Here is a 26,859-nt window from a genome sequence, read left to right as displayed (position 1 = left end):
ATGTGAATCCACAGACATGTGATTCATTATAACTGTCCTGGCTATCTTTTCAGTTCCACTAACAAGGTAATGGCCTTCTCACTGCCACGCACGCACATACGCACGCACACGCACACGCACACACACACACACACACACACACACACACACACACACACACACACACACACACACGTTAGCAACATAGTGAAATGTAATATACTGTATTTACTTTTGGAATGATGTGTATTCCCTTATCATGTTGGTTTTATATTACAAATGTGCAGAAGGTTCCCCGTAGCTCTCGTGAAAAACGATTGAAACAAACACCATGGGAATACATAAGACCTAAATAGACACGAGCGGACACACTCTCAGTAAACTGCATACTGTGATATTGTAGTATACAGGATATCATGAAATATTAATGAGCTCCATCAATTATTAAACAGTTGTGTATAACTCTATCGCCTTACCGTCCTGTGCGAGCAAATACTGTCAGTGCATTATCATTTGGTTGTAAGACACCGTGTATACGTCGTCATTGTCATACATGGCTAGACACGGCCAGCACGAGCAGCCCCGCCGATTCAAGATATTTGGGTCATAAAGATTTCATATTAGGGATGGGAAGATATGAAAATGTCATGTCACGATTATTGTGACAAAAGAAATCGCGATTTACGATATTATCACGATAATCAAAATCCATTATCCTGGGGTGGAACATTTCCCCCCCAAAGAATTGCAACGTAGATCATCTATTTTTTGGCAAAGACATTTGATAGAGAGTGAAAAAAAGACTATCAAGTATGTACGTATATTATAAGTACCTTTTACCAATTATAGAGGGTTTAAGTGGTACCGGATATGCAGCTCGGCAAATAAAAGGTGAATTGATCCCAGTGCACGACGGAGGACGATATCACGATAAATTAAATCTCCACAATACGATTATCGTGAGTGTTTTTTATCACGATAAACGATAATATCACATATCGTCCCATCCTTATAGTGCATAAAATACCCTTGTGCATGATTTCACTGAGTGCTTTTTCTCTGTCCTTTCTCAAACTGATTCTCCGATCCATAATGAACAATGGGGTGTGCAGAGAGCTCAGCATTGTGTATGGTCAAACAAAATGACAGACACGTGTTTTTGTATGGAGTGGTCGACAATGGTATTCGCTGGAGTGGTGCCAAGTGCACCTTGTTGTACCGTGTAGGTCCGTCCTCCTGTAATTGCAGTGGTGGGAAAAGTACTAAATGTCTTTACTTAAGTAACAGTATCAATACTGCAATGTACTGTAGAAATACTCTGGTAGAAGTAGAAGTAATTTTTCCAAAATGTACTTGAAAAGCATAGGCATAGGCTTAAAAGTACCAAAAGTGAAAGTACTCATTGTGCAGAATGTCGCATTTAACAAGCTCAAAATGTATGAGAAATATTTTGTTAAATAGCCGATCTACAGTTCTACACTTGTAGATCTGCTATTTTCAAAAGGCCAAAATCTAAATGCAGTAGGGCTGAAATAGAGTGTTTTGTAATAATGATACAAATCTGCAAAGTACGTTTCCATATAATTGTTGTAGTAGTGCAGTAAAAGTACAATATTTTCCTCTGAGATGTAGTGGAGTAGAAGCAAAAGTACAGAAAATTGGAAATACTCCAGTAAATTAAAGGTATCTCCAGATTGCATTTAAGTACAGTACTTAAGTAAATGTACTTAGTTACTTTACACCACCATGTCGGGCGCAACACGGCAACATCCCTGTGCGTCCCGATCTGTGCTCAGCCTGTGTCTGTCAGCGCTCATCTTCATCATCACACCCGAAGGGAGCACATCAGGAGCAGGTGCAGCAGTCAAACCGCACGCAGGGGTGTCACACCAAATTCTGGGCCCTGGGTACAAGGGTTCACTCACATTTTGTGCTTTAACTATTGAAAATAGCAGATAGCAGATATACAAGCAGATATACAAGCTCGCAGCGCGGCACTCGTATATCTGCTATCTGCTATTTTTGAAGCTTAACGGTTGGACTACACCAGAAAACGCGCGCGTATGCGTGCGCTGTCTGTGCTTGCGCTGTGCATGTGCGAAAAGCCCCTGGCTACACCAAGGAGGGGGTATATGTGCGGGAGACCAGATAGTCTGTATACAAAACGCATACGCGTATATAAAAAATAGAACCGATCCTATTTTTACAGCATGCGTATCCGTGGTTCGCGCTATCCGTACGCCTGGTGTAGCCGGCTGAATTGATAAACATTGGATCTATCCAAAACGCGCATACGCGCGCACAACCCGCATACGCACGCATACGCACTGACGCGCGCGAAACGGCTTGGTGTAGTCCGGCCGTAAGTCTTTTTTTCAAATTTCAAATCCTTCTAAGGGTTTTTTGAAAAACCTATGTTTAGTATGTCAGCGGTGCTCAAATCTTTTCATGTGAAGGACCCCCAAAATTATATGTATTTAGCCACAGATGCTTAAAGAATACATTTATTCAAAGATTTGCAAACATTTTCACGACTTTACAATAATAGCAGATCAACAAGCTCGCAGCGCGCGCTGTGAGCTTGTATATCTGCTATTTTTCAATAGCTTAAGTATAAAATAATTAAGGCCCCTCCACCTTGGGCCCTAGTAACTCAGTCCCACTTTTGCCCCCACTTGTGACGCCCCTGACCGCACGGTTTGACATCAGCAAACAGTGTCCTTCAGTACTTCATTCCCTATCCACCAGCATGTACGTACGTTTGTATATCATATGTTCAGTGCACGTTTTTAGCCATACCACAAAGCACAACAACCGTAGCATAAGCTTCATTTCCTGGATGTCCTAACAGTAAACAAAACAACTGGTAAAGTCTTATAACGCCCCAGGCGACACTCCTGTTGTCCCAGAATTGTTCTTCTTCAACACCAGTGCTATCATCCAACCCACTTTAGATCCTCCACTAAAGAGGCTTCTCAAATGCTTTTAATTAGAGCAAAAAACCTAATTATTTCTTTCAACCAAAGATATCCTCCTGAACCCTAAACCTTGCCTCCACTCAAAGCCTTCACCGTCTCTGTTCCCTGGCGGAATCCCTACATTATGCCCAGCACGCATCTCACATACAGCACCTCCCACCCATGCACACGCACACACACACACACACACAGGGGTGTCGCACCAAATTCTGGGCCCTGGGTACAAGGATTCACTGCTATTGAAAAATAGCAGATATACAAGCTCACAGCCGCGCTACAAGCTTGTAAATCTGCTATTTTTTAAAAATCGTGAAAAGTCTTTGAAGGTTTTTTGAAAAAACCTATGTTTCTACGTGAGTCGTGCTCAAACTTTGTCAAGGCCCCCCAAAATGATATGTATTTGGCCATGGACCCCCATCTCAAAATATTTAGTTCCATGGCAGGGACCCCCAGAAGCAAAATTTGGGTTACAAATGTTCGCTTAAAAAATACATATAAGATAACATTTGCACACATTTTCACGACTTTTCAAAAATAGCTCACTGCCGCGCTGCGAGCTTGTAGATCTGCTATTTTTCAATAGCAAAAGTATTAAAATAATCAAGGCCCCTCCACCTTGGGCCCTAGTAACTCAGTCCCACTTTCCCCCCTTGTGACGCCCCTGCTTACACGGACACGCATACATTACACCCGCCTACCCACACACACACGCACACCCCACAGAGCCTCCCTCGTTCCCACACCCTGCCGGTGCAGACTGTGAGTGACTTGTGTCCTCTTACCATCTCCCTCCTTGACATCCAGGCCCTCTAGAGAGTTGGCGGAGTCCTCCTCATCCAGGGAAAGCCTTCCAAACAGGCTGCCCGCCATGGTTGAGCAACAAGCCCCTACGACGCACACAGTGCACCAATACACTCACACATACACACACACACAGTAACACACCCAGTATCTATGGCAGCCAGAGAGATCCTGCTCTCTCTCTCTCTCTCTTCCTGTCTCTTCCTCTCCTCCCCCCTTTTTACTCCTTTTCCCCTCTACCTGCTCTTGACGTGAGTGGAAGCTGCGCCTGGCAGAAAGCCTGCCACTATCTGAATGAATGGAGAACACAGAGAGAGAGAGAGAGAGAGAGAGAGAGGTTGCTCCTGTGTACATGTGTGTATGAGAGAGAGAGAGACAGAGAGAGAGAGAGAGAGAGAGAGAGAGAGAGAGAGAGAGAGAGAGAGAGAGAGCAGGGGCGTCAATTGGGTATGGCAGGGGTATGCAGCTGGGGGGGGGACACATAAAAGTTACTTTTAAATATAAATCCATGAATGTCTCTTTGTCTATCTGTTCTGGTTATTATCTATACTATAATTTTGCGAATGTCTGTCTGAGTGAGTGAGTGAGTGTCTGTCTGTCTGAAACAGCGTTTCTCCTCAGTGGCTGGAGCAATTGATCTGAAATCGCATCACCATTAGCATATGAACACACCTGACATAACTGTGAAGCCCGTTTGTCACTTTCACAAATCGTATGCTGTATATTAGTATTTTTATGGTGTAGCTACTATCTATTCTGCATCTAGCATGAGGCACATCTATTCTGCATCTAGCTTGAGGCAAAATGTTTAACCAGCTCTGTGTGTGTGTGTGTGTGTGTGTGTGTGTGTGTGTGTGTGTGTGTGTGTGTGTGTGTGTGTGTGTGTGTGCAGGCAGGCGGGTGTGTGTGCAGGCGGGTGGGCGGGCGGGCTGGGGGGGGGGGGGGGGACAGTATCTCTGTAGCCATTAAACGAAACGGGTTTCTTACATTGATGCTCCTACATCATGCAAGCACCAGTTAAAGTTACTTTCCATCCCTCATATACTGTGTGCACAGTGCACATCCCATAACCCACACACTGCACATCATTTTGGAGCTCATATCTTTGAACGGGTAAGGGCTAGTGTTGTTAAATTACAGTAAAATAACTACAAATGCTTGCAAAGATTTTACAAAATGGTCACTTTAACATGGTATTATAATGATATTCTCCACACTTGTATTCTCCCCATCTTGACAAAATGGTACAGGTGCAATTCATTATTGTTAATTGTGGCACGTTTACTATAGCCTATGCCAAGTTTAGCTGCACTTGAACAACCGTTCCAGGCTGCCATATCCAGCCCAAGAAACCGTAGAAACAGGGGGAAAAAATTAACGTACTAAGCTAAGGTAAGGTAAAGCTAAGGTATGGCAACATGACTGGTGTCTTCGCGCGCGTGCAAGACACCAGTCATGTTGCCATACCTTAGCTTTTTTCTGAACTGACGCCACTGAGAGAGAGAGAGAGAGAGAGAGAGAGAGAGAGAGAGAGAGAGAGAGAGAGCCTGGTTAAAAGGGGAGGGATGTATGATGCGTCCTTAAGGAGAGGAGGGGGGAACAGTCTCTCTTGGGTTTAGTTGGGGCGGGAGGAGGGAGGAGCAGAGGGCAGAGGGAGGGGCCCAAAGCTGCCCAATTAATAATGATGCTCCTCTGTCACAAGCAGGGCAGCACGCTCGCAATGTTTACCGATGCAACAATATCCTTGTCAGATTAAGGACGGTGCATTGGTTTTTACGGAGAACGAGAATGCTCTAATTGGAAGCTTCCGGAAAACAAAGTATTATCCTGAGCTGTGCGGTATCGCTGGCCTTCAACACAAGTCGCGCATCAGAAGAAATATTTCATTTTAGTCACACTGAGACAATTCAAACTATCAACATTCGCCCGAGTACTGAATATAGGGCTGTCACAATTATTACATAATCGTCTAATCGCAATTATTTGAGGGACAATCGTTTACATGTTGAAAAATGTTTATATATGTTCGAACATTTAAAAAATAGTGTAAAATAGCAGATATACAAGCTTACAACGCGACGCGTTGTGAGCTTGTAGATTGTCTATTTCCACTATCAATGTTCTTTTTAAAGTGTAAAGTTGTCAAACATGTCCTTCATTTCTTTGCATATTTAGGTTATGTGTCATATCTACCATGTGCAACTTCAAAGCCTACAAGCCAAACAGAAATGTAATTGTCAATGACAAAAACACAATTAAATGGTTAATCACAATTATTTGAGTGACAATTAAGGTGAGACATGGCAGGTGAAAACATGTAAAAATTCAAAATTTAAAAAAATGAGATTATTTAATATTTTGCTTCCTAAACATGCCTTCTTTCAAACTAATGCAAAATTAACGTTCAAAATACTCATATAGATGTTCATTTCATATGTGAAGGTGCCGAGTTAACAGCATTTGTTTTCATACATTTTTCATAAAATATAGATATATATAGACAATAAAAAAATAAATAAAAGATAAATCAAAGAAACATGGCCCCCTCACGTATTAGGTGGGCAGTATGAGTCACCAGAACCGAGGACAGGTATTTTTGATGAATCTAACATGATTAAAATGGAGTTTGAAGTTACAATTGGTTTCAATGGGATGGAGGTGTGTCCGATCTTTAAAGGCCGTTTTCTCAAAATGTGTTTTTCCTCATACTTAGGAACATAAATCTCCACTTCAGTTGCACCCACATACACCAAACCTTCCAGTTCTATTCTTATCTATATCCTGAAGATATTTACAGAGGGGTTTGTTGATATATCATTCATAGCCTGTTTTACATCACATTTTGTCACTAAAAACATGGCGAAAATTGGGTTTTTATGCCTGTTGACACTATTTTCTGATTTATGGAATGATACAAATAGATATCAAAAATCCCCTCTGTAATTTGTTAAGTCTCTAATATGTCAAGAAAATGAAACAATAATTTTGAACCTGGTTGTATCCAATCTTCAGATTTATGTACCTGAAAAGTATGCAAATTAGCCATTATTAGCGCATATAATGCCTAATTTGCATATCTAATGATGTAATTTCAGAAAACTTGTAATATAAAAAGTCTTAGTCTTAATGTAAGTAATCAACTGGAGAAGTTTCATTGTGATAGCTATTAGTTAACTTTTTTACCCTATTCACCTGTAGTGTCTCACCTTAATCGTCATGTAAAATGTCATAATCGTGACAGCCCTTACTGAATATCTATTTTTTCTTTTTCTTTTTTTTGTGTGACCTCAAGATGATGACATAATACACAGACACAAGCAACAGGAGCAGAGAGGCGGGTGCAGTTACACACACAGCTGACCTGTCAGGAGCCTTACTGACCTAAATCAACTATTGGTGAACTTTTGTTTTGGATTTTTGCTCACAGATGAAGGAAAATAATAACAGGTCACTGACCTAGTCTCATAGTCAAGCCCCTCTGGCCAGTTCAAATCAAACTAGAAAGGGGATGCCCAGTAGATCATAAATCTCCTGTGACAGGGCTTAACAATAATAGTGAGTTACATTACAACCCACGAAGCATTAGCACACTTATCTCTCATGCACACTCATTGTCTGTCTCTCCATCTTTCTGTCAAACTGCTGTCATTCAACTTTCTCTTCTGCGCTGCAAAGTCTGATTGTTAATGCCATGTGTCAGTTATATTTGTATCACCAATCAATCAATGCGATTTGAAATTGGGAGATGAAGGAAGATCTATAATGTCAGTGACATTACAGCTACACAGGTTGACAGTCAATAGTGTATGAAATTGAAAAGTAACGGCATGTAGGATGAGCTGTACACAGCTCCATCTGAAAGGCCTCTGTGTGCGTTAGGGATGGGACGATAATTGTTATTATCGTTTGTCGTGACAAAAAACAGAGATTTACATTTTTCGTATCAATTGCCCTGCATATACGAACAGAACAGGGTACCATTTAAACCCTCTATAATTGGTCAAACCGACCTGGAAATAACGTACTTGATACAGTCTTTTTTTTTTCACTCTCTACGAAATCTCTTTGCCAAAAAATAGAGGAACAGCCAATCTACAAGCTCACATTTTCATTTTCATCTCACTGACCATGAGATGACGAGAGACCATAAATACGCTTGACATATCTAACATTAAATTCAGTAGGCATGTCCTGATGAAATTATCCAATATATTAGGCTTCTCTCTCTATATATAGAGAGTACCAAAGACCTGGCATCAAAACCACACTCCTGGATCACAGACAGGTTTTTCGCATTCAGAATCCCATTTTTTCACATATCACATTATATAGGAAATGTGTTGTCAATGAGAATTTGAAATATTCAAGAACTGCACACACACATTATAGATATAGTCCTGTGTGCCTCTGCAAAGAAAACCTAACTTCCCTCACCCTCAAAAGCACAATCTTCCCCTTGTAGAAGAGACAAGATTTGTTGCAGAGAAATAATTTATTCTGTGTTGCCAATCTTCAGAACGTAGCCTTTGGCTATAGTACAAATTGAGACCAACTGACAGCCCATTAGGAAAAAAAAGAAACTGTACACGTTTCAAAATTTCATCCTGGCAAAGTTATCTTCCATTCTCTGCCTGTTGACTGCTAAAATCCTCACACTCACAACATAGAATACTAAACCACAGGCACTCAATTTCTCCGACCTTCACTCAACCTCTCACTACTATTTATTCAATATCTTCAATGTCTTTTATGTCTTCAGCTTTAATTGTCCAAAAGTGGAACTAATGGCATGGGACCAAATATGGGTAAAATCTGCTGAATTCCACTGAATGTTTTACGTCTTTTTTTTAAGTGTGGACAACATCGGAGGAAAATGTGTCCTCAAAACATGTTCCTTTTCACCCATGTTTGGCAGGAAATAAAAAAACTAACTTTAGCAAAGAACAACAACAAAAAAACACCAGACTGACTATGACCTCCAAGAGACATGGTAAAGTTGTCCTCAACTCACCCAACCTCCCGATTCCTGCAACCCACCAGCCCCACCAGCCCCGTCTCTGTGAACATTGATCCATCCATACTGGCCGACTCACCCGATGCCTCCACAGGGAGCTCGGGGAGCTCTGCAAGTGTGCGAGCGTGCGTGCATGTGTGCAATGCATGCGTGCAGGGGTGTCACACCAAATTCTGGGCCCTGGGTAGTGGGTACAAGGATTCACTGCGGGCCCCCCATGAATGTTCTTCATAGGGGGAGGGGGTTTAACCCATTTAGACCGGGAATGCATTATTTTGTGCATTAACTATTGAAAAATAGCAGATATACAAGCTCACAGCGCTGCACCGCTGCAAGCTTGTAGATCTGCTATTTTTGAAAAAAAAAAACATGTTTTTATTTTTGGTCAGTAGTGCTCAAACTTTTTCATGTGAAGGACCCCCAAAATGATATGTATTTGGCCACAGACTCCCATCTCAAAATATTTAGTTCCAGGGACCCCCCAAGAAGAAAAATCTGAGTTACAAATGTGTGCGCTTAAAAAATACATATATTCAAAGATTTGCCCACATTTTCACGACTTTTCAAAAATAGCAGATCTACAAGCTCGCAGCGCAGCACTCGGTGCCACGCTGTGAGCTTGTAGATCTGCTATTTTTCAATAGCTAACGTATAAAATAATGAAGGCCCCTCCACCTGGGGCCCTAGTAACTCAGTCCCACTCCCCCCCCCCCCCCTCCTTGTGACGCCCCTGCATGTGTGGCCATACACATGTGCACACCGGTATGAGTGTCCACGTGCGTGTCATTGGGGGCATGGTGAAGGATACAACACAGCAGAGCGTGTCCTTCCATGCATGACTGATGTCGGTCTGGAGCGTTAGTGCTCCATTATCCAGCTCATTAAGTCACATTAGGGCACATGAGATGAGTTACCCTCGTCTGTGTGATCAAACACCCAAGAACCAGTCAGCCTCTTCTACTCTCTCTCTCACACACACACACACACGCACACACACACACACACACACACACTACACCTGGTGACTAAATTGAATGTATTGACTGAAACAGATCGGTCGCTAGTAACAACAGACTACACAGACTGCTTTGAAAGAATACAAAGGCTCACCCCAAAACGCACTCACCCGGTATTCCTAAATGAAGCCTGTAAAACTATGCCTAAACCTAACCTTATTCCTAAATGAAACCTCAGTAAAACTATGCCTAAACCTAGCTCTGGTCCATAGCGTCAGATGGAGTTCTCCTTAACACTATGTCAGTAATGTTGAAACTAAGCCTACGTTGCTTAGTGGGTACACTCGCAGCGCCCCACCTCACATCTAAAATACACTTTTTGGACAGAAAAGAAAATATTTCACCGGAAAGGCAAAATCTGCTCAATGGACATTTCTATTGACAAGATCTTTAGGGCCGCTGTGGAGTAGCTAAAATTTCCAGTGAAATATTTTCTTTTCTGGCCAAAAAGTGTATTTTAGACGTGAGGTGGGGAGGATCATTACTGACATGGCCTTAAGGAGAACTCTTTCTAACTCTATGGACCAGAGCTAGCCTAAACCTAACCTTATTCCTAAACAAAACCTCAGTAAAACTATGCCTACATATAATACATATAATCTAGATGTCACCAGACCAGACGTACAGTACAGTATCAGTAGATCGAGAGGTCCGATCACCTGGTAATGCGAGAAGACCAAGCCACTTACCAGAATCAGAGCTGGCTGATGCCACTGGCATTTTGGATATGGGCTCGTCCCAAAGTCCTCTGTGAATCCTGTCAGGGCAGCTGGAATGAAGGAGAAAGCAAGAAGAAGAAACTAAGATGGAGGGGAAGGGCACAGTAAACACTACTGAATTATCTGACCGGATTTATGAACGCAACCTCCTACTTAAGAACATGTGTAGTCGACTAAAGGCCTGGAACACCTACAGTACATTGTTATACCTTTCAAGCAGGGGACATGTATGCAATTGTTGCTACAGTATATACAGTAAAGTATATGAAAAGGAATTTGTTCTAGATGGCTTAAAACAAGCATAGTTCAAGCAAAATAAACAAGGAATTTGTCGACTAATGCAGTGGTTCTCAACCAGTGGTCCGGGGACCACCAGTGGTCCTTGAGGGGGTTCCAGGTGGTTGGCAGATAAATGATGGAGAGTTGGTAACCAAATGGACCCTTATTAGATTAGGACCTTGATATGAAAAGGGTTGAGAGCCACTGGACTAGTTGACGTACTCAACACATCTTCAAATCATGCAGAGAGCTTAATTAATCTTAGTGTTTTACCAATCATTTGGGGGCCCACTTGCACTGCCCCTCACGGCCCACAGGCCGAGAATCGCCAGTGTAGTGTAGGAAAGCTCAAACATTACCGGCATCACATTTTGTAAACAGCTATTAAAAGGACAGCCTGTTGCTCTGGTAACACCCACATGCTGTCCGGCTCTGCACTTCCATAGAGGAGAACTCTGTAGCTACTGCTGGAGGTCTGGGGCGAGTGGGTGTGCAGGCTGGCTGCCTGACATTAGCTTAGAGGGGATCTTTTGTTGGCTCTAATTGGTCCTTTGACATTGGACAGCACGAAAAGACCCTCACTGGCAAACGTGGGCAACTCAGTAGCTTTTGTAACATATGAACATATGTTCCAGAGGTAGTTAGATAGGGTAGATAGCCCAAACAAATTCTGATCTAGAAGATCACAACTAGAGTTCTCAAATTCTGCCCCAACCCGACCATACCCTGAACACAACCCGAGTTTAGGGTAGGGTAGGGCCTAAAAACCTCCGTGAAGTTGGCACCCCATATGTTGAAAACATATATAAAAATGGTGTCATTATTTAGTGCAGAATTTGTGCTGAATTGTGCCGTAAAATGTATAATTTGGCTGCTATCATTATTGAGATATTCTAAGTTATAGTTTTGCTGAGGCTTGCACCCCCAATTTTTTGGCTCCAAATCGGGAAAAAATGGGCTCAATCTTTAGTGCTGGATGTGCTCTAATTTGTGCCATTGAAATAATCAATTGTGCTTTTATATATATTTATATATATAAATATTTATATGGTTATGAATTAGCAGATTTAGCAGCAGTATATTGATTGCCCTACAGAGGGCGATGTAGAGCAGCAGTGTTTGTAGAAGATAGGAGCAGAACAGTGGTGTTTTGTAGAATATCTCAATAATGATAGCAGCACAATATAAAATTTACGGCACAATTCAGCACAAATTCAGCACTAAAGAATGACAACATTTTACCAAAGACCTGACAACGTTTATTTAGTTTTTTTTCTTTCTTTTTTTTTGACATACAATACAACATTTACTTCACAACAAAAAGACTACCTACAGACAAAACAAGAAAAGAAAAGAGAATACAACACCATACAAAAAACAAAAAAACAAAACACCTGACATTAACACAACACACAAAATTATCAAATAATTATAACACAAAGAGCACATATCCTTAACAGCAACTCCCCAGAGTCCCGTGCCATAAGGCCGGACAAGTGACTGTAGAGAGGCTGCAGCTACCCTACTCCTGGTTCCTCCATTAAATGAGAGAGATCATTGCCCTTGACATATTGAATAAAATTCCCCCATATTTTCTCAAAAAGCTCTTGTTTATTTTTGAGAGTAAGTGGAATGACACCATTTTTATATGTTTTCATCATATGGGGTGCCAACTTCACAGAGGTGGCCTAAAATGTATGCTAATTAGTCGGGCCGGGTAGTTAGTTAGGGCTGGGCCTTAATTTTCAGGCCCGTTACTACGACACATATTAATGTGAGCTTGTAGATTGTATGTTATGGTGCCGGTGTACAACCAAGTATAAATCCACATAACTCCAACCCCAACACCTAACTTCTAAGTGCCTAATCCTAATCCCAACCTGAATTTGTTTCCAGGAAAATGGTCCTCACTGTCTATTTCTCAAATTCTATTTACTTGTAGGGACATTTTGACCTCTCAAATATAGTAATAAACACACACACACACACACACACACACACACGCACGCACGCACGCACGCACGCACGCACGCACGCACGCACGCACGCAATGACTTGTAGCTGGGTAGAGAAAGAGTAAAGAGAATAGGTCAAGAGGGGGGGAAACGACTGGGGAAAAGTCTCAGAGTAAAATGTTCCGGCAGTGTGGGAACGACAAGTGATGTGAGAGGAAGGAGAGATCAAAAGGACGATACAATGATGAAAGAAGAAAGAAAGACTAATGAAAGAAGAAAGAAAGATGTTTGCACGGGAGAGAGAACCGCTGGTATCCTAGGATGCCAATTTGTGTCTGCCATGACAATATCGTCGTTGTCGGGTGGAAACCTTGTATGTCCAAAAGCGGTTCTTTTGTATTTATTATTTTTAAAATGATTTAAACTGCGAGGCGTTGTGTGCTTGTAGATCAGCTGTTTTCACTACTTTTGTGCGACGGCCTTGTGTGATGAAGCAGTGCTTTACTTTGCGAAGAAATTTACAAACTTGGAGATACGAGGTTTCTGCCCGACAGTGACGATATGCATTCATCGGCATGGATAGTGCGGCACCGGGCACAAAACTTAATGAGAAATGAAATGAAAACATTCATTCCAGGCATCAAACATTCCAATAAAAGGTATGTGTGGTATGCCGGCATGAAAAGCCTATTTATGCTCCACCATTCAACAGCTGTAACTGCTACAACTTTCACGACATTTAAGCACTTAGCTGTCGCAGACACTGAATGGGGGGGGGGGACTTTGTAAAGCTTGGATCTGTGCAGATCAGGTGCTTAATACCACATACCAGTCCCCCATGGCTTATCCATGGACTCCAGCGTTCGGTTGGCAATGGGAAATGACAGAGATTGTTAAGTGTGGCGAGAGAGCATGTGGTTGCTAAAAAGTCAAAGCCGATTGCGGTGGGCCCTTGGCCACACTCGAGCTGTGTTGTTGACACGTGTGTGTATTTATGTATGAAAAAGAGAGAAACGTGGAAAGAGGGGGAGAGAGATAAAGTGCACCAGACAGAGCGAGAGAGAGTGATAAAGGCAAAAACGTGGAGCCGTGGTTTGAAGTCATTCCCATTCACAGCCTATCATGGAACATTTACTGCTGCAGGCTGTAGGAAGGACTGTCACGATTATGACATTTTACATGACGATTAATTGTCCCTCAAATAATTGCGATTAACGATTTCATTGTGTTTTTGTCGTTGACAATTACATTTCTGTTTGGCTTTTAGGCTTTGAAGTTGCACATGATATGACACATAACCTAAATATGAAAAGAGATTACTGAGCCAAACATTAATAATGACACAGTCATCTCAAGTGTCATCATTCTCTCATCCTGTTGAGTCTGATTTATACTTGTACAAATTGTTGCAAAACCCCCCCAAAAAAGCCGACCTACAAAAGATCACAATGCATAGCAGCACAGCGCATTGTGAGCGTGTAGATCGGCTATTCTCGGTGCGCGACACAGGGCCGGATCTCCCCATAGGCAAGGGGGGGCATTGCCCCCCTAAATGCCCTGTCTGCCCCACCAAACAAGATGGCATGAAAAAATAAAAATATATATATTTCGTTTTTTTTATATATTATGCTACAGCTGTCGCACCACCAAAACCAACACCATTTCATTATATATACATTTTAAAAACTCCGATCGCCAATGCCATCTCTCTCCCTCTCTGCACCTCAAAAGAAGTAAAACAAATAATAATGTTCCAGCCAGGCCAGCAGCTCCGCCCCCGATATGCGTTGAATGCGTAGGAGGGAACAGCAGTCAGTCTCGTCTCGACAGACAAGTACACGCACCACTTCTGGTTGCCAACTAACTTCAGTTTTGTCCAGTGCATTAAGGAACTAATCGAGAGAAGGAACAGTTTGTTTTTTAGTTGTGCTTGCAGCTTGTTTCACTTTAACTTCTGTTCTCTTTCTCTGGCTCTTTCGGTCAATATGCGTCGATTTCTAGTTTCTAAACCTCGCGACGCGAGTAGCACTGCTGCTACGGCTCCAGTCAGTCCAGAGGCAGGCTCCGAGCCGTCGTCGACTCGGGGTTCAGCTGCTCCTCGACCCGACCCTAACCCCCAATTGAGTTCCACAAGCACGGCAACAAGCTGAAAGCGTCGCCGTTCGCAACGCAGCAGCGGCCGCCGACAACAGCACACGAGGTAGAGCTGCTGCTCCTCGACCCGACCCAAACCCTAACCCCCAATTGAGTTCCACAAGCACGGCAACACAAGCTGAAAGCTTCGCCATACACGACGCAGCAGTGGCTTAAGCACAACAGCACCATCACAGTTTCCAAAACGTAATTTTGGCAAGACAGCACGCGCATTCAGCCCGGGCTGGTATCGTGGAGGAAGACCATGGCTGGAATATTCAGTGAAGCTAGATGCGTGCTTTTGTTTTCCTTTTTCCTTGTCGCAAATTTGGAGGAAATATAATGTCATTGTCTGTCTAGTGTCATGTCTGTCTGTCTGTCTGTCTGTCTGTCTGTCTGTCTGTCTGTCTGTCTGTATATCTATCTATCTATCTAGTGTCATATCAGTGTATCAATCTATCCATCCAGTATCATATCTATCATCCATCTAGTGTCATCTCAGTGTCTCAATCTATCCAGTATCATATCTATCATCCATCTAGTCTCATATCAGTGTATCAATCTATATCTATCAGTTTATAGTATAATTTGCATTCATCTTTGTCAATCACATCAGTTTATATAGCTATCACACCAGTAACATGTCTGTCTTTTGTCATCACATTATTTATCATTTCTTTAACCTTTTGTTGTTTTTTTTGTGTTTTTTTGAGCGGTGGTCACAACGCTCCTATACGTGGCCGTGTGTGTGGGTCTGTCTGTCTCCGTCCGTGTCTGTATGTAGCCTAAACTTCGGCGCGTAACTAGTGCCGCACCATTTACGCCACTCGCGCAATATATACATCAAAATGTGCGGCTCGGCCGGGAATGGTGTGCTATTACCTTTCGTTCCGATCCGCCTTACCATGCCGACGTAATCGGCAAAAAACGACGCTTAATTGTCCCCATTGACTTATAATGGGACAATGCAAGAAATCACTTTCAAGTATTTTTCTCTCGTAAACCATTGGAGCTACAGTTTCAAACCTCGGAGAGGAGATTCATAATGATTTTAAGAATGAATCGAAAAATAATTACATCACTCGGCCTCATGGTGGCGCTATAACGGCCCACTTTACGTTTTGCCCCGTAACTCTTGAACCGTAGATCGGAAAATTAAAATTCTTTTTTCCCTGGATTCCTTGGGTCAAGACGCATCTCCCCATATAGGCCACGCCCATTTGCGCCAGGATAGATTTTCCGCCATCTTGAATTTTCTCCAAAACACACTTTTTGCTCCTTTTCCTACATATTTTCTTCAAATGTCACAAAAATCGGTACACATGATCTATGAGGTGGGTAAACCACCGCTCAGTTCACACGGGTGTGATTGTTTTCTTTTTTTTTTTTTTTACTTTTGTGTATTTTATTTCTTAAGTTCTGTGACTTGTACTGTACACAGCATGGTGTGGTGTGTCATTGGTATAAGTGTGCCAAAATGCATAGGTTTTTATGCATTTCTGGCGTTATGACCCCCTAAAAAGGTTGCCCCCCTGGCATTTCCTCTCGCCCCACCTACTACTAGAGCTTACATCCGGCCCTGGCGCGACACCCGTTCACAACGGAGTATTAGCTCAGTCTTCTTTACGCATGGAAGGAGGCATGGCCTCCTGCCAAGTGATCAAACTCTCCCTGGAGCAGGAACAATTTATTATTTTGGTAGGGTAGCTCTAATCAGGCTAATACTGAAAGAGAATGGCAGAAAACTATAAATGAGCACAGAATCAATACAGACTATATTCCCCCCAATGTCAAACTTACGCAAGTGAATTTGGGCGCATAGCAGTTTGATCGGGAAACTATGCTCCGTCGTATGACTCTAACATTCACTAGAACTAACAGATTTTGGGGGTGAGCGGCACGGCTGTAGGGCAAAGAATATATTTTATCTACACACAGTCGTTTGCTTTTAGTTGCTGCTCAGGTGCTGCAGACAGCTCTATAGCACAGCTGCTATAACATCATGCTCACTGGCCTGTGATCATCTCAACACTGTCATCCAATTAAAACAAGTGGACAGCTGTGTGTGTGCCCCTGTGTGGTGTGTGTGCCCGTGTGCCTGTGTGTGTGTGTGTGTGTGTGTGTGTGTGTGTGTGTGTGTGTGTGTGTGTGTGTGTGTGTGTGTGTGTGTGTGTGTGTGTGTGTGTGTGCATGTGCGTGTGTGGTTGCCTCATGAAGGCCATAAATTTCACCTACTAAACCTTTCTGAAAGCCATGAAATTCTAAGCGTTCGTTTTATGTGGCTCGTCATTAGACTATAGTGATTTTGGCTGGTCTGCCTATACTGTATATATGACCAGTCACTGAGTCATTAGTTACTGAATTGCACTTTGACCTTCAAATATCAGTAGTGGTCCTACTCGACCATAGGATCTAAATGTCAGACCATGCAGTTGATCAATCTTGATTCATTTCACTTGTTTTAAACGGATAAACTGATTAGCCGCCGCTCTGACTGCATGGCCGAGTGTAGCTGCCTCCTGTAGCCGTCGTTTCAAATTCAATCTTATCCTTCGATATTTATTTGGCCTAACACACACAAGAAAGAACACACACACACACACGCACACGCGCACACACAGTACATTTTTGAGGATAACACAAGACTGTATGACTGTGGTCCATTTGACCTAGCCTTGTTATAGGTCTCATGGCAAGAGAATCATTTCTGCTCTATTAAATAGTACAGTGGAGTGAGACAGGAAACACAGGAGAGAGGGCGTGATGTGACTATGTGCTATGAACACAAACCAATTGAGCTGCTAATCCAGCATGTTGGCCTGAAGCCATGGTTTACTACTAGCGTGTTGTAGTGATATATTTGTGTGAACATACTCAGTGGCGTCAGTTCAGAAAAAATCAAACCTCGGTTCGAAGTGGAGCGGTGAATCTGAGCAGCTATACCCTGTGTGTGTGTGTGTGTGTGTGTGTGTGTGTGTGTGTGTGTGTGTGTGTGTGTGTGTGTGTGTGTGTGTGTGAATCTGTTTTTGATTCTATGTGTTCTATATCTATGTTTTTGATTCTATATGTTCTATATCTATGTTTTTGATTCTATATGTTCTAGATCTATGTTTTTGATTCTGTGTTCTAGATCTATGTTTTTGATTCTATGTGTTCTAGATCTATGTTTTTGATTCTATATGTTCTAGATCTATGTTTTTGATTCTGTATGTTCTATATCTATGTTTTTGATTCGGTGTTCTAGGTGTGTGTGTGTGTGTGTGTGTGTGTGTGTGTGTGTGTGTGTGTGTGTGTGTGTGTGTGCGTGCGTGCGTGCGTGCGTGCGTGCGTGTGCGCATGTGAGTGAGTGGTGAGTGTGCCTGGCCTGCACAAAACAGCGCCCCTCCTTTAACTAGTGTGTTGTGTGTGGCCACTCAAGGTATTGCCAGGCTACGGACACGGCCAGCCAGCCAGCCAGCCACCCAGCCACCCACAAACCCACGGACATACCTGTCTATTGGGAGCGCTTTCACCGCTCCAAAAACTAAGGTATGGCAACATGACTGGTGTCTTGCACGCGCGCGAAGACACCTGTCATGTTGCCATACCTTAGCAACAGTCATAATAATACATTTATTTTAAGTACATTTTATTTTTCCCCCCCGTTTCTACGGTTTCTTGGGCTGGATATGGCAGCCTGGAACGGTTGTTCAAGTGCAGCTAAACTTGGCATGTTAGTAAACGCGCCACAATTATCAATAATCCATTGCACCTGTGCAGCTGACCTGCGGAACCTGGGAATATACCATTTTGTCAAGATGGGGAGAATACAAGTGTGGTGTGGAGAATATAATTATAATACCTTAAAGTGACCATTTTGTAAAATGTTGCATTTGTAGTTATTTTACTGTAATTTAACAACATAATAACCAGAACAGATAGACAACGAGACATTCATGGATTTATATTTAAAAGTAACTTTTATTTCCCCCCCCTGGACCCAGGGTATGGCAGCTGCATACCCCTGCCATACCCAATTGACGCCCCTGAAAATACTGTATATAATGCCGTGAGCAGTTCCCACAGTGATCATGTAGCGCAACCTGTGTGTGAACATGCTTGCACGCACACGCACGCGTCAACAACTACTACCTAATCCACACATGCATGCTGGCATGGGGCCTAAAAATAACCAAGTGCTCCCCACAGCTTCAACGTTTCTCATTACTTTCCAAGGGAAATGGTCGTATCCAAGACAACCATGAGCAGCTTTCCTTTTCCTTCTTTTTTACCTCCAGCGCTTTGCCATGGCAACAAGGAAAAAGGCGTAAAATAATAATAAGGTGGACGGGAGTTTAACCTAATTGGGGGCATATTAAAAGACAAGTGGTACGCTTTAATCCACAGGAGGTCTGTTTTCAGTGAAATTGATTTCATGTCAATCCACAGAAAAAGCGGTGTATTAGGTTTTGACAATTGGCAGCCAAATTAATTTCATTTCATTGCAGCTGCACCAGCTGACACTTGAGAATATTTTTTTTACAGCAGTTTGAAAGGCAACATTGAGCTCTGCAATCAACCGTCTTTAAAGAATCGGCGAAGTGGGATAAATGCCTTTAGAATTGCCCCGCCCGTTTAACTAACTTGATTTGAACACCTGGATCGATAAACAGTACCCCAAGTCTCGCTTGACTGATATGAGCAGAGCTCTTGAAAAACGTTCACAGAATACTCGGCTAAAACAGTTCAGTTTAGCTTAGGCCTAGAATGCTTTAACCAGCGAAAAATAGCAGATATACAAGCTCACAGCGCTGCGAGCTTGTAGATCTGCTATTTTTTTTAAATCGTGAAAATTCGAAAAAAAAACTATGTTTCTATGTCAGCAATCTGGCTAGCCATCGTCAAAGAAAAGGTCCTTTTCACTTAAATGGAGCTCAGTTAGTTTGTTCTTGAGGGACTACTATGTCAGTGGTTCTCAAACCTTTTCATGTGAAGGACCCCCAAAATGATATGTGTTTGGCCATCTCAAAATATCTAGTTCCAGGGACCACCCAGAAGCAAAATCTGAGTTACAAACGTTCGCTTTGAAAATACATATATTCAAAGATTTGCACACATTTAGCAGATCTACAAGCTCGCAGCGCGCGCTGTGAGCTTGTATATCTGCTATTTTTCACTGGTTAAAGCGTTCAATAATTCTAGGCCTAAATGGGTTAAGATTTCCTCTGGCAAAGCTATAGGGCTGTGAGATCTTCCCTATGCCTCCATCTATGCAACACGTATCAGATGCAAAGATGCAGATGATGGTCGCTGACTCATCTCACGCTGCAAGCTCCCTGTTCAAATCACTCTCCTCCAGGAGATTCCAGGTGTAGCAGGGCATTATGCTTCAGGAATAGCTCATATTATCTTGTGGGTGTTCGTTACTTGAACTCTGATGCACAAGCACGTTCAGCAGGAAAGCAAGCATTTGCCAACAAGCTATTAAGTAGGTACTGTAAGTAGCAGTACAAACTTTAAAGCAACAAGCACTTTAAAACGAAAGTATAGCAGCTCAAAGCACTTTAGGCCTTTATTATGTATATTTGCATGTATAAAGGGGATACAGTACGTGTTCTTGTAGCCTATAACATATTTTGTTTTCTTGTGTGTTTCTATTTTGAATTAAGAGCTGTACGGAGGCAAATCAAATGTGTTGAATTGGCAACTAGAAAAGCACGCTCCTCTGAGGGCAGGTCTCCGTCAGGCTGGGTTGTCTACCCAGTGCCCACAAACTTTGGAAGTCAGTCTGTTCACGGACGGACAGGGCCGAAATCGTAATCTCCACCCTTCGGCTGACCCGCCTGGCAGAGACAATAAATTATTATATTGTCACTGTCGGGCAGAAACCTTGTATCTCCATGTTTCACACTGTGTGCTTGTACAAACAAGGTTTCCACCCGACAAACCTTGTTTTTTCCACCCGACAACGACGATATGTTGCGGTACTGCTCAGAGGGACTTCTCCAGGGAGCACTCAAAATGAGATAACGCACAAAGCCAGGGGTCTTGAAAGGACCAACCAAGATGATTCAGGTCCACTGTGAGACTAATAAGGGCCGGTGTCTTTCAAAAGCAAAATTAAACCCATTCATTACATGTTTACCTGCCTTCTGCAGCATATCAGGACCGCAAATGTCAATGGACATGGATTGTTGGATTTTAATGACTGGCCGATACTGGCGTTACTGCATGTTTGCCTAGCTCCTGGCCTATCGTGTTCGAGAGTTCTTCTTAATGCTAGTCCGGGGACTACTGTATGTATTTCCTTATTGACTACGTTTACGATGTCTACACACGGGGTCTACGCTTCAATAGAAATAAAGAATATACTTTTGTTACTCACTGAAATAAAGACCAACCTTTTCTCTGCGGAGACTCTCAGAACTCCACAATTTGTGTAAAATCCACTTTTTGCAATAAAACAAAATACAGCATGTCCACCAGACGGTGAAACTTCTATTGATTCAACACTGCCACGAGAAAAGGCTTTCAGCAACCTACAACCATCTTTGTTTCAGTAGCTAAAGTATGTTCTTCATTTTTACTAAAGTGTGGACACCGTAAACCTGGTCACTGGGGAAATGCATACAGTGGACCCTGGCATAGGACCAGAACTAATGTTTGCCCATTGATTCAACCATTTTGAAAAGCATACTATGGTTTGTTAGATTTTTTAAGAAGCCGCTGAATTCAGTTGTTTTCAGAGTAAACTTCATTGCGTCATTTATTTTTCATGAGCTACGTTAATGTTGTGATTTAATGCATTTTAAAGCAAAGAATGATGTGATTTATTAACAACGTTCAAATGTCTATCACTTCAAACAAAACAATGATGTTCAACCAACACTGACTCAGTTCTTCAGGTACAAATTCTGTAAAGTTTTAATGACTATGGAGAAAATCTATGGAGAATCTAAAACTAAAGCAATTAATAGGCAAATGGTCTACTTTCATGTGTAATATATGGCTGAGGCTGAGACAGGTACTAACGCCGCTATGGACCTTTAATGTCATTCATTGCAACATCCTTGAACAGCACATCAAGGCTATCGGTTTATCAGTCTCAGAGAGGTCTTTTGAATGAGAGGGAAATTCAATAGTAGTTTAACAGTAATCACTTTGAACCTAGTACTGTAGCACCCTATTCTGGCAAACAAGAACTTAGAAATATATACAGTGTATATTTAAACTTTTTTTCTTCAAAATGATCTAATAGCAAATGTAAGAGATCTACAAGCTGTGAGTTTTAGATCCTTATTTTCACTATTCATCATACGGCAAAGTATACAGGGCCGAATTGGTTAAGAGCACTTGGTGGTGAAGAAGCTAAAGTAAAACCGTTTCTTGCCTCGTGCATATTTATACGCATGAAGTGTTGCTAACTCACAGTATAATGACTGTGGAAAATAACATTTACAACCTCTTTCCCTGACGCAGGTGAGCTCAGGCCTGAATGTGACAATGAACCTTTATATTAACTGCTTTAAATTGTAAATAATTAACCTGTTGACTAAAAACTTGGGAGACCCATTAACCACCAATTAACTACAGATAGCAACAGCTGAGTGGTTCATGGCATGTAGAATACTTTGTTGAAAGTTGATCAGTGGTTACCCGTTCTACTCAAGGGAGAGTGTTTTCTGCTGGTGTTTCAGTCTGAGTGTATCAAAGGGTGCGTTCGGAAATGCGCACCGGGTGTGTGCTCAGTGTAGTGAGTGCCTAAACCTAACCCTAATCCTAACCCTAAACCTCAGTAAAACTATGCCTAAACCCAACCCTAACCCTAACCTCAGTAAAACTATGCCTAAAACTAACCCTAACCCTAACCAGAACCGGTGCGCATTTTCGAACGCACCCTTTGATACACTCGGACTGAAACACCAGCAGAAAACACTCTCCCTTCTACTCAAGGCATGTCATAATAGGCAAACAATTCTGCAAAAATAGGTGAAACTACAGATTGCTATTGATGTACAGTAAATAGGTTTTAAGTGGTTAAAGCCATTTCTTGACTTTGTTCAGTCATGTTGCGTGTGCAGACTGTGCACTATACATGTTACTAGGGCCCTTCACACCGAACACTGACAGCGTGCCGCAGGTTCGAGTCCAGATCCCGACAAGTCAACCTTTGCTGCGTGTCCAATCTGTCAATCTCTCTCCTCAGTCTAGTAGAGTCTACTGTACATCTAAATAAAGGCAGAAAAAGCCCCCAAAATTTAAAAAATCAAACCTCGTTCAAAGTGGAGCAGTGAATCTGAGCAGCTATACCCTGTGTGTGTGTGTGTGTGTGTGTGTGTGTGTGTGTGTGTGTGTGTGTGTGTGAGGGAGAGAGAGTGTTGAGTGTGCCTAGCCTGCTCAACAGCGCCCCTCCTTTAGTGTGTGTGGCCACTAGAGGTATTGTCAGGCTACGGACATACACGGCCAGCCGGCCAGCCAGCCAGCCAGCCAGCCACAGACTGAAAGCTGTTCTATGGGAGGCAGTTTCACTGCTCCAAAAAAGAAGAAAATAAGAATTGTATGTCATGTTGCAGTGAGTGCAGCGTATGAAACCATTTAATGCAATACATTAAAAAAATAAGACATTCACATCCTCAGTTGACGTTTGCCGTTGAATTCTACGGATAAAACGTCATCGATTTATCAGTGTTAATCCCCTTCTCCACAATACTGATGTGGGTTGTAATTAGTGTGTGCTGATCGCAGTGCACACACCACCGGGAGGCAATCAGACTCATTGAAAGAGCTGCAAGGCACTGAGGGGTTCTGCTCACAATCAGCACACACTGCCTGTAAATCACTCAAGGTCCCAGCTTCCCTCTTGTCATACTTTCAAAGGAAACAAGCAGAGGGACAAATGTAGCCAGTCAAGCCACTGTTTCAATGTCAGCCAAAGTGCTCTAAAGAGACGCTACCAGGCACCAAGGCCAGGAGAATCACGTAGTTAAAAATTGCACTGCGGAGCACGGAAGCTTCAGCGGTTGCCATGGTAATGGCCAGCCACTCGTGTTGTGTGTCATGTGTGGACCTCAGAGTGAAAACAGATTACATAGCAGGTGTGTGAGCACTGTGGGCAGGGGTGTCCCTGGGTAGAAGGATTCAATACGGGCCCCCCATGAATGTTCTTTATAGGGGGAGGGGGTTTAACCCATTTAGACTGGGAACGCATTATTACGCATTATTTTGTGCTTTAACTATTGAAAAATAGCAGATATACAAGCTCACAGCGCGGCACCGAGTGCCGCGCTGCGAGCTTGTAGATCTGCTATTTTTGAAAAATCGTGAACATTTTGTGCAAGTCTTTTGAAAAACCTATGTTTTTCTATGTCAGTGGTGCTCAAACCTTTTCATGTGAAGGACCCCCAAAATGATATGTATTTGGCCACGGACGCCCATCTCAAAATATTTAGTTCCAGGGACCCCCCAGAAAAGAATACATTCAAAGATTTGCACACATTTTTCACGACTTTTCAAAAATAGCAGATCTACAAGCTCGCAGCGCGGCACTCGGTGCCGCGCTGTGAGCTTGTATATCTGCTATTTTTCAATAGCTAAAGTATAAAATAATTAAAGTTGTACTATGTAACTTTTTTTATAAAACAAATCTTAAAATTCTCCTAACTATTAAAACACAAAAGTTTTAGAAGATCCGCGCCGTGAATTTCAGCCTGTAAAGCCTTCTCTATATAGTAAACTGAGATCCTTGCCGTGGACCGGATCTCGCGCCAAAATTGCGTCATCACACTACCGGCCAATCACAGCGAGGGTTATACAACTGCCGGCCAATCACATCGCATCTTGAAGTGGGGTCGCCATTTTGTTGTCGCCGGTTTGTACCATCCAGTCTCTAGGTAATTTCGCCTACCAGGCAGGGTGAAGGAGTGTATCTCTGGAATTACTGAACGCACAGGAACAAGGGACCCCTCCAAAGATAGATCTCAGCGAGGTGGAGGCAGACGCGGGGGTCTGAAGGTACGAAAAACGGCCGAAAGACGCGGACGCGACCGCGGTTCGCTATAGGGCTAATGACCACTAGGTGAGCAACTTACACAGTATGGCTTTAAGGTCCCTCCAACTGGGGCCCTAGTAACTCAGTCCCACGTTTCCCCCCCTTGTGACACCCCTGACTGTGGGCACTGAGGTTATCCATCTAGAAATTCACAAGATCTCTGTATCTGTTTGTCCCTCTGGGGGACTGCCCCATAAGTTCTACATCTCATTAGTCCTACATGTCATTAGTCCTACTTTGGTTAGGGTTAGGTTTTAGGGTTAGGTTTAGGCATAGTTTTACTGAGGTTAGGGTTGGGGTTTGGGTTAGGTTTAGGCATAGTTTTACTGAGGTTAGGGTTAGGCATAGTATCATTCACCAGGTTAACATTCACAAGATTCAGACTTAGCCATAAATCATAACTCTTGTAGAGTGCTTTTATTTTGGGATGTTATCCCTCTACAAGAGTTATAAAGGGGAGTCAGAACGCTCTTGCTGGGTGAGCCCTAACGTCCATTTTCGTCTCAAAACATGTACAAATCAATAAGGTTAGGTGCTCACCGCATTCGCATTGTCGAAACCGTTTTCTATCTACCCTTGTTGTTGGGTGAAAATGGCCTACATATCACGTGACGTTCGATCGCCTTTGCTATTCGCTCATACTAGGACATGACGTTTTGTATGCGGAAGTATTCCTACGCTCTGTATGCAGAAGCAAATCCGACGACGAAACGCGAGTCTCCGAGAAGTTTGAGTAAACATTCATTTATTGGAAACATATGGACATGCCGACGAGTGGACGGGTCGGTAGATAGAAAACTGTTTGGACAATGCGGTGAGCACCTTATTGATTTGTACATGTTTTGAGACGAAAATGGACGTTAGGGCTCACCCAGTAAGAGCGTTCTGACTCCCCTTTATAACTCTTGTAGAGGGATAACGTCCCAAAATAAAAGCACTCTACAAGAGTTATGATTTATGGCTAATTCAGACAAATGGGATGTAGGAACAATGAGATGTCAGACCAATGCCATGGCACCTCTGTCTGTCGGGCATAACTCAGGTGCCATCCCATCATACTTGATTAACCTCAAACTCGTGTGTGCGCGAGTGGTGTGCAGTGCTGCCGAGCACACAATATATATAGAACTCAACTGCATTTGTGCATTCCTATGTACGTCATCCACATGACGACACCATAATCGCTCCCTGTATCTCCATATTTAGTGGATCGGTCGCATGTTAATGGGTATCGCAATGGGTAATCTGGGAACGGGTACACACGCCTGTACTTGGGTTAAGTACGGGTAGATGGAGCATGCATTCCTAATTTGCAATGTTCACGACTTACAGAAGTTTAGAACTGTGGTAAGTAACAGGCACTGACTGGGTATTCAAACAGGTATTGTAGAATTCATTCCCAACGTGCATCGTTCCCAATTTACATCATTCCCGACTTTCGTGGTTCCCAAAGGGGCACCAGTCTAGTGTTTATGAAGGAGAAGACTGGAGCTGTACGAGTGAGGAGGCCGAGAGGTGGAAAGCCGCCACCACAAAATCTGTCAACGCTCGGTTGAAACAGCAGTAGGGGACCCAACCTAAGAGAATGTCTGCCAACAACAGCTGATTTCAATTCCTGTTTAATGCGGTAATTACTCAGCCCGGGGGACAATAATATGATATTTTTTTTTGCAGAGCACAACCAGTCTGCCTTTCCTCTCAAGCATACATATTTATTATGAAGCAATGACAGTAGAACTGAATGCCGCCACGGCGTTATGGTCAGCTGATACCATTTAAGCTCTCGTTAGGAACGTCTCAAATCAAAGACCCATAATCCTCACTGGCCTTCTCTGTCGATAAAGGGTTGGCCCTGAATCCCGGGGGTCAGGCAGGGACAGTTTTATTTATGTATTTATTGCATTTCCATTTGACTTGGGACCAGCTGCTAATCAAAGCATTATAAAGCAGCAGTGTGA

At 42.8% G+C, this 26,859-nt stretch overlaps 1 protein-coding gene across 3 annotated transcripts in view; it reads right to left on the bottom strand.

Moving 5' to 3' along the window:
* mpp2b (MAGUK p55 scaffold protein 2b) overlaps positions 1–10,508 on the bottom strand; it is a gene marked incomplete at both ends in the record, with an annotated part of 81,914 nt that extends 71,406 nt beyond the window's left edge. For 2 of the 3 annotated variants that reach the window (XM_080748001.1, XM_080748002.1), the window contains one exon: positions 10,478–10,508. In XM_080748001.1, the coding sequence (XP_080604127.1) occupies positions 10,478–10,508 (31 nt within the window). Of the gene's footprint in view, positions 1–3,739; positions 3,828–10,477 lie in introns of those variants that run through there. The other variant, XM_080748000.1, reaches the window with a different exon arrangement.
* Positions 10,509–26,859: the final 16,351 nt, after the last annotated feature.

The sequence above is a fragment of the Nannobrachium achirus genome (assembly GCF_963921795.1).
Source record: "Nannobrachium achirus genome assembly, chromosome: 18".
Taxonomy (NCBI): Eukaryota; Metazoa; Chordata; class Actinopteri; order Myctophiformes; family Myctophidae; genus Nannobrachium; species Nannobrachium achirus.
The sequence above is the reverse complement of the archived record's forward strand: the minus strand, read 5'-3'. Positions and strand labels throughout refer to the sequence as shown.